This window comes from Lepidochelys olivacea, assembly GCF_965140295.1.
Source record: "Lepidochelys olivacea isolate rLepOli2 genome assembly, chromosome: 16".
Taxonomy (NCBI): domain Eukaryota; kingdom Metazoa; phylum Chordata; order Testudines; family Cheloniidae; genus Lepidochelys; species Lepidochelys olivacea.
The window spans coordinates 13,799,988-13,812,939 of NC_140426.1; the positions used below are offsets into that span (position 1 = coordinate 13,799,988).

A 12,952-nucleotide genomic window follows, 5' to 3' on the forward strand; every position below is an offset into this window, starting at 1 on the left:
GCGCCACCCCCCGCAGCTCCCATTGGCCGGGAATTGCAGCTAATGAGAACTCCAGGGGCAGCGCCAGAGGACGGGGCAGCACGCAGAGCTGCCTGGCCACACCTCCACATAGGAGCCGGAGGAGGCACATGCCACTACTTCCAAGAGCTGCTTAAGGTAAGCACCACCCGGAGCCTGCACCCCGATCCCCTCCTGTGCCCCAACCCCCTACCCCCTCCCGCACCCTGAACTCCTCATTTCTGGCCCAACCCGAGCCCAGACCCCCCAGCCAGAGCCCTCTCCCCCTCCTGCACCCCAACCCAAATTTCGTGAGCATTCATGGCCCACCATACAATTTCCATAACCAGATGTGGCCCTCAGGCCAAAAAGTTTGTCTGCTCTACAAAGTCCAGAAGGTATTTTCTTCATTTCCTCTTCTCTTCACCCCAACACTAGTGTAGTAGTGTTATTGGATGTTTTTTTAAGTCTCATAAGAAATAATAATCTATTGTCACATTTTCATCCTGGCACCGTTTGGTTTTTCCCCTAAATGTGTCCTAGTTGTCCCAACTGGAGAAACGAAACAGTGAGATCTCAGAATTGAGAACTCTCACACTATGCTGATGAATGCTACAGAATTGTGTGCAATAATAATAAAAATCAATAATATTTTCAAATACATCTGATTTACTCCTTTTGTTATGTAGTTGCTCCACCAGCATCATGAGTGCTGTAATTTCTTTTATTATTTCCTATTCTGCAATATTTTTCCATATTCATTTCCTAGCAATTATAGTCTTTACACAATTTAAAATAATAAAAAGTTCCATTTTCCTAATGATAAACTCAATGCCTTTGGTACATATGAACACAATATCATTTGGAGATTGGAAAATAAATCCAATGCTGATAGCTTCCTCATTTTTTTATTAAAATGTGTTAATGACCCTGAATTTCTTTCAGATCCACGTTAGGGCTTGATCCAGGCAAAAATAACAAGCCGCTGATACTGTTACCCCACAGAAACCTCTTAATCAATACAAACGCACAGGCTACTCCCTATTCAGAAGAGATTACAAGCTCTCTATTAGTAGCCCACAATACCAAAAGCTGTTCTTGTCTGTTGCACAGGGGCTAAATCTTCAAAGTGGCCTCAACACAGCTCCCAAAGTTGCTAATGCCACTATACATGCATACATTTTTGAAGACACAGTTTTTCACACCAATATATACACAATGTTTGTAGCCATAAGCTATATGCATGTGCAGATCAGGCAGTTCGGTGTCCAACACCTGACTTACACGTGCAAACGTAGTCTGCACTCGAAAAAATGTTTTAGAGGCCAGTTTTGAAAATTTGACTGTACTTATCTAAGAATAAGAGGCAATGTAACTGGAACTCCGGACTGCTTGTTGTGAGGTATTAGGCAAGTCTCTTCAATTCTCCAGGCCTAATTCTCTGCTTAGGCTTAAAACAGTACCAAGTCAGAATGGTATACTTTCACAAACACTTTACACATCGGGGTGGCCAACCTGTGGCTCTGGAGCCCCATGCGGCTCTTCAGACGTTAATTTGCGGCTCCTTGTCTAGGCACCAACTCTGGGGCTAGAGCTACAGACGCCAACTTTCCAATGTGCCGGGGGGTGCTCGCTGCTGAACCCCTGGCTCTGCCACAGGCCCTGCCCCCACCCCACCCTTTCCTGCCTGAGCCTGCCGTGCCCTCGCTCCTCCCCCTCCCCCTCCCCCTCCGAGCCTCCTGCATGCCACAAAACAGCTGATCGGGAGGGAGGGAAAGGCGCTGATCGGCGGGACGGCCAGTGGATAGGAGGTGCTGGGAGCACGTGGGGAGCCGATGGGACGGGCTGCTGACGTATTACTGTGGCTCTTTGGCAATGTACACTAGTAAATTCTGGCTCCTTCTCAGGCTCAGGTTGGCCATCCCTGCTTTACAGTCTCATGAACAACTATACCAAGTAAAAAGGCAGTCAAAAATCAAGACCCATATGCCATAATTTATTCACCTGTAAAATTGATACAATATTTATTGGTATCAAGTCCTGGGAGATTTGAGGCTTAATTAATTAATATTTCTAAAGCACACTGAAGTATAGGATGAAAGGCACTGTACAGTAAGTACAATTATCTTGAATATATTTGGCACAAATCCCTTTTACTTATTTTTAAAATTACATGAACAACAAGATTAACTTCAGAAATGAAATACACTTTTCTCATCTCTATGTCTGCCCTGAACTGTTATAAAGAGAATCTCAAATAAACTTACTTTATTTGTTCTACTCGCAACAGAAAGTCTCTCATGCTGCTCATCCTTCTTATATGCATTTTCTTGTTGAGGTTCTGCATTTAATCTTGAGTATTTTGTTTTTTCTTCTAAGGCACCTCTTTTGCCTTCAGGTTTGAGTCTCATGACGTTACCCTCCATAGTCATTGTTTGTGTAGCTGTATCTTTCAATTCCACTTTTAACAATTCAATAACCTTATTAACCTGTGGAGCTGTATCTGGATAAAGCCTCTCTTTTCCATCAAAAGTTGATTTCAATTCTACTTGCTGCTTTAAGAACGTATTGACCTGCTTGAAATGTCTCAGCTCAGCTCTTAGTTGAATAACCATTTGCCTAAGATCTTTTTCATCCTTATTCTCTATATCTTCACTTGAACATTCTTGCTCAGTTGTGCTCAGATGATCTAACAGTGCAATTACAATTTTCACTTGTTCTTGTCTGCTTTATCCAGGGAGAGAGAGGGGAAAAAAAAAAAAAACATGTGTTTTGCTTTTTTGTTTAAGGAAACAAGAACACCTCCTAAGGAACACTATTGTAGAGCCATGATATACTGTAGACTCCTAGGAGATTCCATTTTACTTTCCAGTAGATTTAGGGAAGAGCTTCTCTTTTTCATAGAGAGATTATCTTGTGGACATTTCCCCTCCCATTTATGATCATGTAGATCACATCCCTTCCTCCCATTTGTGATCATATAACAAACCACAGCAATTGCTTACATGAAATAAAATCAGGAAGATATGTAGGGCCAGATTTTCAGGATCTTACCCTCCCTTATAGGCATCTTAATGATGTGCCAATTGGAAACAAGGGAGCTGCTGGGTGCTGAGTTCTTTTCAAAAATCTGGGCCTTCATATATAGTCAGCTGTCTTTTAATAAAATGCAGAAGCTGGAAAAAAGTAGGATCAGCCAATAGAATGTGACAGCCTTGCCCTCCACAGACCATCAGCAAGTGTTCCACAGATAACCAGTGGACCAGGGGCCACAGTTTGGAAAGCTAGATTTTAAGATGAAAGAGAAGCTACACAACGGACATTAGATTATAAACAACCCTCAAATTCTACAGCTGATTTCATATGTCCAATCACGAACTGTTTGTGCCGCTAAACATATAAACAGGCATTTAAAAACAACTGCATTTACACAGCTGGCATTTGAAATGGAGGATGCTAACTATGCTTTTTATGTCTTTTTCTGGTATCTAATATCATTAATGAGAATTAAGTTACCCAACAGCACAGGCTCATCATAGTCAATCTGGTAATTTATACTAGGACACAGAAGAGATTACACACAAGAGTGCTAAAGATGATTGTGAAAGAATTGCTCATTACCAGACTTTTAAGTAAGGTTAAGAAATAAAACAACATTATATATTCATCTTTTAAGACAGGAATATTGGCTCATCTGCCACTCAGTATTTTCTTGATGACTAAAATCATTTATGTTTCTTGGCTGGCTTGAATAGTAATGTAGAAACATAGGACTGGTTGAGTAGACTCAACTGTAAAACTGATTTCAAATACAGAAGACAGATTTGGGGCTTGTGTAGCTGCCTATAGGCAGTTTAATGCCTTGCCACATGATGGATCAGAGTTTGGACTTTGAGCTCCTGGAGGTGGGACCACTGAGAACTTTGCATGAAGAAGGTAGTTCACATCACTCTCCACAAACATTTCCTGGTTTGCTAAAGGAATAAAGTTAATGACCTCTGAAAGAAATCATTGTTGTATAGCGTTTTTCACCCGTGGGGACTGGTTTTACTATACCTGTACAAAGCACAGCTTTGCCAGTATAGTTCCAACAGCAGTAGGAGTGCTTTGTCCCATAAAGTGTTCCTAGTGCAGACATGACCTTAGTTCCAACTCAGCTACTCACTGTCTATGAGTCATTTTCACCTCTTTGTGCCACAGTTTCTCCATCTGTAAAGTGGGGATAATAATCCTTACCTACTTCACAAGGATGCTGTGAACCTTTATCAATCAGTTGTATTGGTAAAGTGCTTTGAAATCTTTAGATGAAGTGAACATTATTATTAACGTTATATCTTTACTGCTCTTTTGGGGCTGCATGCTGAGGAACAGGTAATTATTTCCAGCAGTCTTTTCTCGGTAGATTTTCCTGTGTAACCAACTACAGTAAAAGGACAGCATGGAGAGTTCTATACACAACATTGTAAGACTGTGGAATGAATTCAAAGCTGTAACTCACTTGAGGGTCTCTATTTGAAGTGAACTGGACAAGAGCAGACTGAGTGACTCATGAAGTTCACCTCAGCTCTGAGAGTGAATGCAGCCAGAGAACCATTGGAGGGCCATCTGCTCTTATTTAATGTTAATTTACATATATTTGAAAAAAAATCTATTTAAAACTACCCTCTTCTAAAACTCTTGCTTTTGGTAGGGGTTTTTTAAAAGAGATTTAATGTGTTGTTGAAAAAGCTAAAGGACTGATGCTGCTGTAAAACAGTCAGAGCTGTAAACTTCCTTTTCAGTGATGTCAGTAAAAACAAGTATTCTCACAAGCAAGCAAAACGAGCTCACCAATCAGTCAGCTATAGTGAAAGGTACTTGCAGTTAAAGGCATTTCATTTCCCACCAGACTCTAGGGCCACAGCTTCCAGCTTAAGGCCACAGGGGTTAAAGAAATTCCTATTGAAGGATGCAATGTTGTCTAGTGGCATATTTAAAAGCAGGGGACTAAGAATCAGAACTAAGGGGTTATATCGGCTGCTCTATCATTCTTGAATAATCTTGGGCAAGTCACTTCTCCCCAGTTTCTCACACACAACTTTCTTACACCAGTGCAGGGTTTGGGTTTTTTGTTTTTTTTTTTCCCCATTTAATTCACTGTGTGTAGAGTGCTTTGAGATACTTGAATTAAAAAAAAAAAAGCACAAAGTATTATTATCATTATTATTTTAGCCCTTTAAGACTACCAGTCCCACATCTTGAAAAGGATCAGTTCCCATAGCAAGGCTCTATGAAGCAATACCTTTAGAGAAACTTTTCTTGTAATGGATTTTTCATAAGGATGTCTTCCTACTGATAGCACGTTTCGTAATTACTTAATTGTATGATCGACTGAAATGGCTCTGAAGGAGCCTTGCCAATCTCTCAGGTAAATTAGACAGTGCCATTATCTAAATTCACTTTAGCAAAATTATTTTATTCTCTCCTCAAATAGAAATACTGTCAAAAGTAGTGTCTATCCCTCAGGCTTACCTAGATTCAAGTACAGATGTTCCATTTTCATTTAAAAGAGATGTGAGCAGGTTCATCTCTTCTGCTTCATGTTCATTCATCTCTATTCTGCCAGAGTGTTTGCCAGCTATATCATGTTCAAACCGAGGCTTAGTTGGATTCCTATAATGTCTATCTTTGCAGACACCATCTGAATAGTCTGAAGGAGTCATCTGCTGGGAAAAAAATTGCAAATGTTTTCTTATTAGGCAGGTATGCAGTTCTATTATGTTCAGGGCTACAATCTTTTCATAATCATGGTTTGTAATCTTTGATGGTCTTAATCTACATTATAAAGCAGTCACAGACATTCAACTTACTGTTTATTAATACAGGAACTAATGAACATCAATTTGATATGGTTAATTCATAGAGATCAGTTGTTTAGCGGTAAGTAGATTTCCCTGGTGGTGTTTATCTATGGATGCTCTCCTGGCTAATGAAGCTGTTGGTATGTGGCCCCCACGTTGTAATTCATTCCATGATTAGATCACATTTGAATCACGTGTCTTTAAATATAAAATTCTGCCCTCAGATGCCCACGTGCAGGCCAGTTAGCATGAATGTCCAAGGGCAGAATGTCGTCTGAAGCGTTTGGAATTACCATTCTTGTGTGTGTAAAATTGGGTTAGTTGCCTCTAAAACTCTCCATACATATTGCCATAGCATGAATCAGCTGTACAATCTATCTCAGAAGCCACAGAACTACCAAAAGCAGTAGAAACCATTAGAGGGTACAACAGTCAGCAACTCAAACATTCCAAACTGCAGTAATAAAAGACTTCCCCGATCAACTTCCTTCAATACCTCTCCACCTTGATGAAATCTAAGTATAAAATTGTGAAGAAGTGGGAAATACAGAGGGCCAGTGCAAATCTGCAGAGGTAGTCTGGTTAAAGAACTCAGCAAAAAGGGAATGACTAAGGATCAGAGCTGGTTCTGTAACTACTCAGAGGATGACAGTTAAGAAAGGCCATTTCATAACTATGGTTTGGAACATTCTGATGCATGCTCAAAAAAACTAAGCTTTTAGTGTTTTTAATGATTCCACAGCTTACAAAGCATGGCAAATTTAAGATCTGCAAAGACTATTTCATGAAGCAGAGCGATTTTTCTCTGAATTAGTAAGCTCCACAGATCCACACATGGGGCATGATGCAACTCTCATTTACATCAACGAGAGTCTTTCCATTTATTTCAATATGATTTAGATTGGGCCCATTCATGATGAACCCTGTTGACTTTGGAGCCATTAGCAATGAGAGATTTAATTACGTACCTACTACAAGGTTCTCCACACATAATGAGAGGCTATTTATATTGTATCATTTACCTGCATATCCAGATCAAGATGATGATCCAAAGGCAACTGAGGACATGCCTAGATAAGTAGGGATATGTAGAAGTTATAAATTTTGAGGCACATCACATTGTCATTTTTTTTTTAATATTACCATTTTGAACTGAACAGAAAACATAGTATTTATCTTAGTTATGTGTTTTTCACAGTATACTATATCTCGTTTGAATGCCAGTAAAAAAAGATGTCAGATTCTAGGACCCTCCACAGGAATGGAGGCTTTCTGTTGAGTCACGTTGACATCAGGTGTTCGAAACCTATACGAAGATGTACAGTAATTTTTGCTCAGTCATAACAGCAGGTGGATCTTACTAACTCCAGCCAAGCTCTGGGCCTGATTACACAGGCCACTAAAGGCAATCAAAAGACTCCCACTTACTTTAAGGGGCTTGGGATCAGGCCCTTTAAGAGAGGCTGAGTATCATTCTGGATCAAAGGGAACTAGGGACTGTGACAAAGGAGATCCTGCAGGGAAAAACCTAGGAACAGACAAACTTGAGGAGAAAACTTAGGCTGATGTTTATGATTTATTTATGCTAAGAAAAAAATCAAACAGGAAAAGATGTTTGCATTATATCCAGTGAGAGTATCCTCTGTTCAGAGCATGGAGGGGACTCTACCTGCTTACAGGGAATTGCAGAGTCTAGACTTGTATACTCTAAACATACAGCAAAAAGAAATCCAGCTGTAATATATCAAGTTAAACAGCTGTAACGGTGCACCCAGAACATGTAACTCTCTAGTAAAATTATTATACAATGATATTGACACAATCCTACCTCACTGGTCCTCTCAGAACGTTGACAGCTCTCTGCATTCTTATTGTCAAAATCTCCAGATTGAGTCATGGTTTCCTCTGTTCTTTCAAGAAACTATACAAAGTATGGAACGATGTGAAAATGTAGCACAAAAATAATGTGGTATGAAACATGCATAAATAAGTCAGTGACATGTCTTAAAAGAAAAATAAAAAATGCCTGTAATACAAAGTAACAAACATTAGATTAGATTTATCCAGTAAGATCAAAAGGGAGTTAATACAAAAAACAGAAATAATTCATACATAGTACACTGAAATCTGAATTTTTACATTCCCTCGCTGCTGCACATCCTTCTGAACTGTACAAAAATGCTAATTTAGCCCCTTTCTGCAAACACCTTTCCCCCTCCCCAAGCCATATTTCCATTGTGCCTGTCATATTTTTCCATTTAATGATTATTTTTATTTCCTACTATTTTATGATCTTTTTCTGCATTCATGGGGAAAAAAAACCTCTTGCTAAGCAGGGCAGACACTGTCTGGCGTAACAATAAAAAGATTTACTATTATACTGTAGGCTAAATACTGCTTTGTCCTTCACTGATGGACCATGGGGAAAGAGGAGGGGAAATGAGGGTGCCAAGAACTTCTTCTTTCCCCATGTCCTACCCCCCTCAAGATCCAGTCAGAATGCTGTACTAGCAGTCCATGAATAGAGAGGCAGGAGGAAAGCTACTGTCTAGTGTTATCCAGTAGCACTCCAAACCTCCAAGAGGGCTGACCAACCAACCTGGGAGCAAGGCCAGGAACCCCTTGCATTGTGCCTGTTAGAATTCATAGCAGGAGTGACAGAGGCATGCAGGCAGAATGCTCCCCCACCACAGCTCAGCTCCCCCAGCCAGTTTGCCTCCGGCAACAGACGTCAGAATTTAAACTTTTGTCGAGAGGCATCTAAAAAGGTTCCAATGACAACAATACTAATTTAAAAATGATTAATCTGATTACATCAAGGGGCAATATTCTGGCAAGTCCCTGCAAGAAAGCCCTACACAGCAACTGGAAAGCGGGGAAGGAGTTTTCCACCGAAAACTTGGCTCCCCTGAAACTAAGCTGCAGTGAAGCCATTCCACTATTCTGTGACCAGTGCCTCAGAGTAGAACTCCAGGAGAGGCTTTGGCCCACATCTTTGTTCATATACATCTAAGTTCAACAACGGTTTCAATGCACAAACCCTCATATTGTTTATTTATGTTCCTGATTAGAATGGCTTTCAGGCCAGGGAAGAGAGAGAGAACATTGGGCAGATTATAAGTACCCAGTAATGCTGCTTTTGCAACATACACACCAAATGTTTAGGGCCTTTCAGCAGAATTAGCCCATACTCTGGTATCGATATAGTCTTATTCTACAGCAACACCTCTCAGTAATTTGATTAAGAGATTTTTGTAAAGGAACTTTGGTGCTGGAAGCTCATTAAGAAATGGAAATGAGACACAGGAGAATCTATTACCTGTAAGTAGCATTTTCTGAAGGTAGTATTGTCTGTCTAATCTACAGACAATACATGGTATTGGGAGAGTGGATTCATAGCTCTGTTACACAAGGATTTTAGTCTTGGAGCAAGGCTGTAATGTACATGCCTTAAAGGCAGTAATATCACACTAGTGCGTCTAACAGTCAGTTCCTTTGTGACCTAGACTAAAGAAAAATTACCCTAAATTCAATAAAGACAAAAAGGCAGATTCTTAAGCATAGCCAGGGGAGCAGTTGTTCATTGAGCCCTTGGGCACACAGCATTTTAGAGGTACATTGGGAGGACAGGAGCTAATGACTAAAAGTAGTGCATGTTGAATTTATAGCCTCGATGCATACACAGGGCAGTGCTAATGGTTATGATGTGAAGAGATAAACCTGCTTCCCTGACGTCACACACTGAAGACACAAGGCTCAAGGCACACGGATCCAGTCTCAGACTAAGAGAATTCTGCAGATGTAGTGGGGATGTGTGTATATCTTTTTCTCTCTGAGCAGTGGGGAGCATATAAGTGGGTTTCTTACTGCGACTTGTTTACCATGTATATATTTACTAGCAGTGAATGAGAAAAGCACTTTTGCCTTCTACCTCCCAGCAAAGTAAGCCACACTACTTTTGTTTACACATGAATTGTAAGTATTAATTTAAGAAACAAAATAATAGTGGGAGCTGGATGGTGCAGTGTATTAGTAGTTTTCCCTTTATCTCTAGAGCCCTATCTTCAAATCCTGCTTTGGGTCTCAGGTTTGAATTAATTTGGTATTTTCATCCAAATTCCCATTTTCGGCAGTCTCAGAACTGGAGTAGCAGGGATGCTACATATCAGGACTGTGATGTACAGGCAAAGTTGTGCTTCGGAAAAGCTTGTCATTTGTCTGACTGTAGCCACTGACTTCAATGGACATTAAGCTTACTCACAGATTATTAAAAAATTGGAAAATATTAGCTAATTATAGCATCCAAAAATTTATAGCCAGGGTCTGATTTTCAAAATGAGGCTGTAGGACCAAGCTTTATTTTTAAAGCTAGTTAATTCATTTATGCTCATACTCACCTGATTTATACAGCTTCCAACACAGCACAACTATCCTTTATTAATCAGCATAATTTTCAGGGGTGTATCCCCCTTTCCAGGCCAATATGCGAATCCATAAGTTATGCTGTTCACAATTAAACTATTAACATTTACACGAAACAGACTGCAGTATAGCATTACAGCAACTGGCTGCAATTTGAGTCTTTTGCTGCTAAAGTCTCAGAGATTGAAAAGAAACTTTCTGTACTCAAAGGAATACAATCTAATGTTCAACAAAATATTAAAAGAAAATAAGTGGCTTAACGCCAGGAGGAAATCTATTGAGAATAAGATGCCTATTTAAAATATTTCCTTAGAGACTGAAAACCTTGAACGTTTTTCGTAAATGAACCACTGATATGCTTGGATTGCAAAGATCCCTGTAGCCCTGAAGGCTGGAATCAGTGAAGCTGCTTCTCTCACAGAAAGCAGATGTTCAGAGGGCAGAGCAAAAACAGCCCTTTTATCTTTACACCTCCACCACTTGGAGCCAAGAAACAGACTACTCAGGGCTGACAGTCTTTTGAAAGATGCCTTGCATCTAAGGATCTAAGGTGCAGATTTATCTGGTCTGAACTCCAGTTTTGTTAAAGAAAAGAAAGGTTTGTACATTTTAAGAAGCACCCAAGAGGGCTATATCTTGTTATATCCTGCCAAATTTCATACGGAGGACAGACACTGGTGTCTTCTTAGCAGTGCATGCTAACAGATACCAGTGAAGAATCCAGTATTTTTCTCATTTATATTTAGTTTGTAAAAATGCACCAATCATGGCCCATAGCCCAGAATCATGAAGCAGGTCTTTTACTGACAGGACTGATTATATGGCCCATAAAAACCTTTAAAATGAAACACACTGGATTGCTGAGCCTTTAACTTTGGGATTCAATAGTACCTTAGTCACTCTGGCACTGGCTTGAATAGCATTTCTTACTTGCCTCCTGGCCTTTACCAGCATTTTATACACAGGCTATTTTACAAATGTCTCTCTTGTTTATTCTAAAGCTAGGTCCATGTATACAATTCTTTAGTGAATGGCCTTTCATGTTCCAATTGCACCAAGACAAGCACAGGAGGGGACAATATTCTTGGCTCTGATATTCTCAGCGCATACCGGTGCTGCTACCAGCATCAAATGTAGAATCAGTGAGGGGGCAGTGCCCTCTACAGGACTGCTAAGCAAATTGCTGGAAATATGAATATATATGTACTAACCCCCATTTTTAAAATGTATATTTTACCTACTAGACTTTCAGTGCTAACCTAGTTAGTCTATAAATCTGTAAGTTAACTGTTTTTTTAAAATGGATGTTATCCCAAGAGTACCTAAAGCAGTACCGTTAATCTATAATTAAAAAGACATTTAAATTAAAAGTAACCTGAAAGGCCTGACTTAAATGATAAAAAGCAAGGAAATTTAGTCTGAATTTTGATAATTGTCTTTACAATTCATCTGCAGCATATATGATAAACTCATCCTGTGTTGCCCAGGGATCTATGCAGCACCTAGGCAATACATGACACACTGCCCTCAAATGAGTTCAATACCGAAACACAACTGAAACATATTATTTAAACATTGTAGTTTCTGTCCTTTGGTTTAAACAGATTTAGAAATTCAAGATAGAACATGCTGGTCACACTCATTGTTCCTTTTGCTCTTGATCTCATCATCATTCAGCACGTAGTGCAAAGGAAGGTGAAATTAAAGAAGCAAAAGAAAGGTATTAGCAATAGCATTTAAAGCAAGAATAATCTATGAAAAGCCATGGAAGTGAACTGGACATGTACACTATTTCCCTTATCTTCTTGTATAACAGGACAAATATAGGGACCCAATATCCAGAATCTTTTCCATCAGACTGTGAAGCTGCTATGCAGAGAGTACTCCAGCCCCATTGCTGAAACAGTCCTAATTAGTGAGCAAATAATTGATTTTTCAGTTTGATGGCTGAATCAAAAAAAATAAAATCTAGTTTTGAATGGAAACTTAGATTTTGTATTTTCTTTACTCACTGAAACAAAAAACAGAACATTTTTGTTTGGGTTGAAATGACATTTCATTTAGAAAATGTCAGTTTGAAATTCCATCATTTCAAAAAATGTCAATTTGAATCAAAACACCAAAATGAACCACTTCAACATTTCCAAAAGGTTTGTTTTCAGGGTTTTTTTCCAGCAGAAACTACTTGCTAAATTTGACCCAAATTCACAAATAGTTTTGGCACCTTAAGAAATGCATTTTTTGGTAAATTTACTATTTGCCAAATGTCCCGTCCCCCCCCCAGTCCTACTCCTAATACACCCCAGCCACAGGCAAAAGAACAGAGGACCCAATGGTCATTCCTCTGCACGTCTATCAGCCCAATCTTCTACAACTCTGCCCCCTTCTTTGTACGCTGCTCTGTGTTGCACCGATCCCTAAAACACAGGTTCCTCTCCTCTATGCATAGTGGAAACACCCCAATTTTGCTGCCAGAGAGACCTACATGGCCTCAGAGATGGAGCAGATATGGTCTACACCCTAATAGGGCTACACATTGAAGTGAGAACAGTTCTCAGATAGCTGAGGAATGCATAAAGCAGCCACTGAGGGATACCTAAATGTTATGGAGGTTGCAACTTTCTTTGAAAAATAAGATCAACCACTCCTACCTGCAAATTTATAAAATAAACAGATCATAGAGCCAATTAATA

The 12,952-nt window shown here is 39.6% G+C and overlaps 1 protein-coding gene across 6 annotated transcripts in view; it reads right to left on the bottom strand.

The window, feature by feature from the left end:
• Positions 1 to 12,952, bottom strand: part of CDK5RAP2 (CDK5 regulatory subunit associated protein 2) — a 105,462-nt gene that overhangs the window by 40,110 nt on the left and 52,400 nt on the right. For 3 of the 6 annotated variants that reach the window (XM_084649855.1, XM_084649853.1, XM_084649850.1), the window contains exons 19-22: positions 7,666 to 7,758; positions 6,860 to 6,907; positions 5,509 to 5,702; positions 2,265 to 2,724 (exon numbers count right to left, since the gene is read on the bottom strand). In XM_084649855.1, coding sequence (XP_084505981.1) covers positions 2,265 to 2,724; positions 5,509 to 5,702; positions 6,860 to 6,907; positions 7,666 to 7,758 — 795 coding nt within the window. The remainder of the gene's footprint in view (positions 1 to 2,264; positions 2,725 to 5,508; positions 5,703 to 6,859; positions 6,908 to 7,665; positions 7,759 to 12,952) is intronic. The other 3 variants (XM_084649854.1, XM_084649851.1, XM_084649852.1) reach the window with 2 other exon arrangements.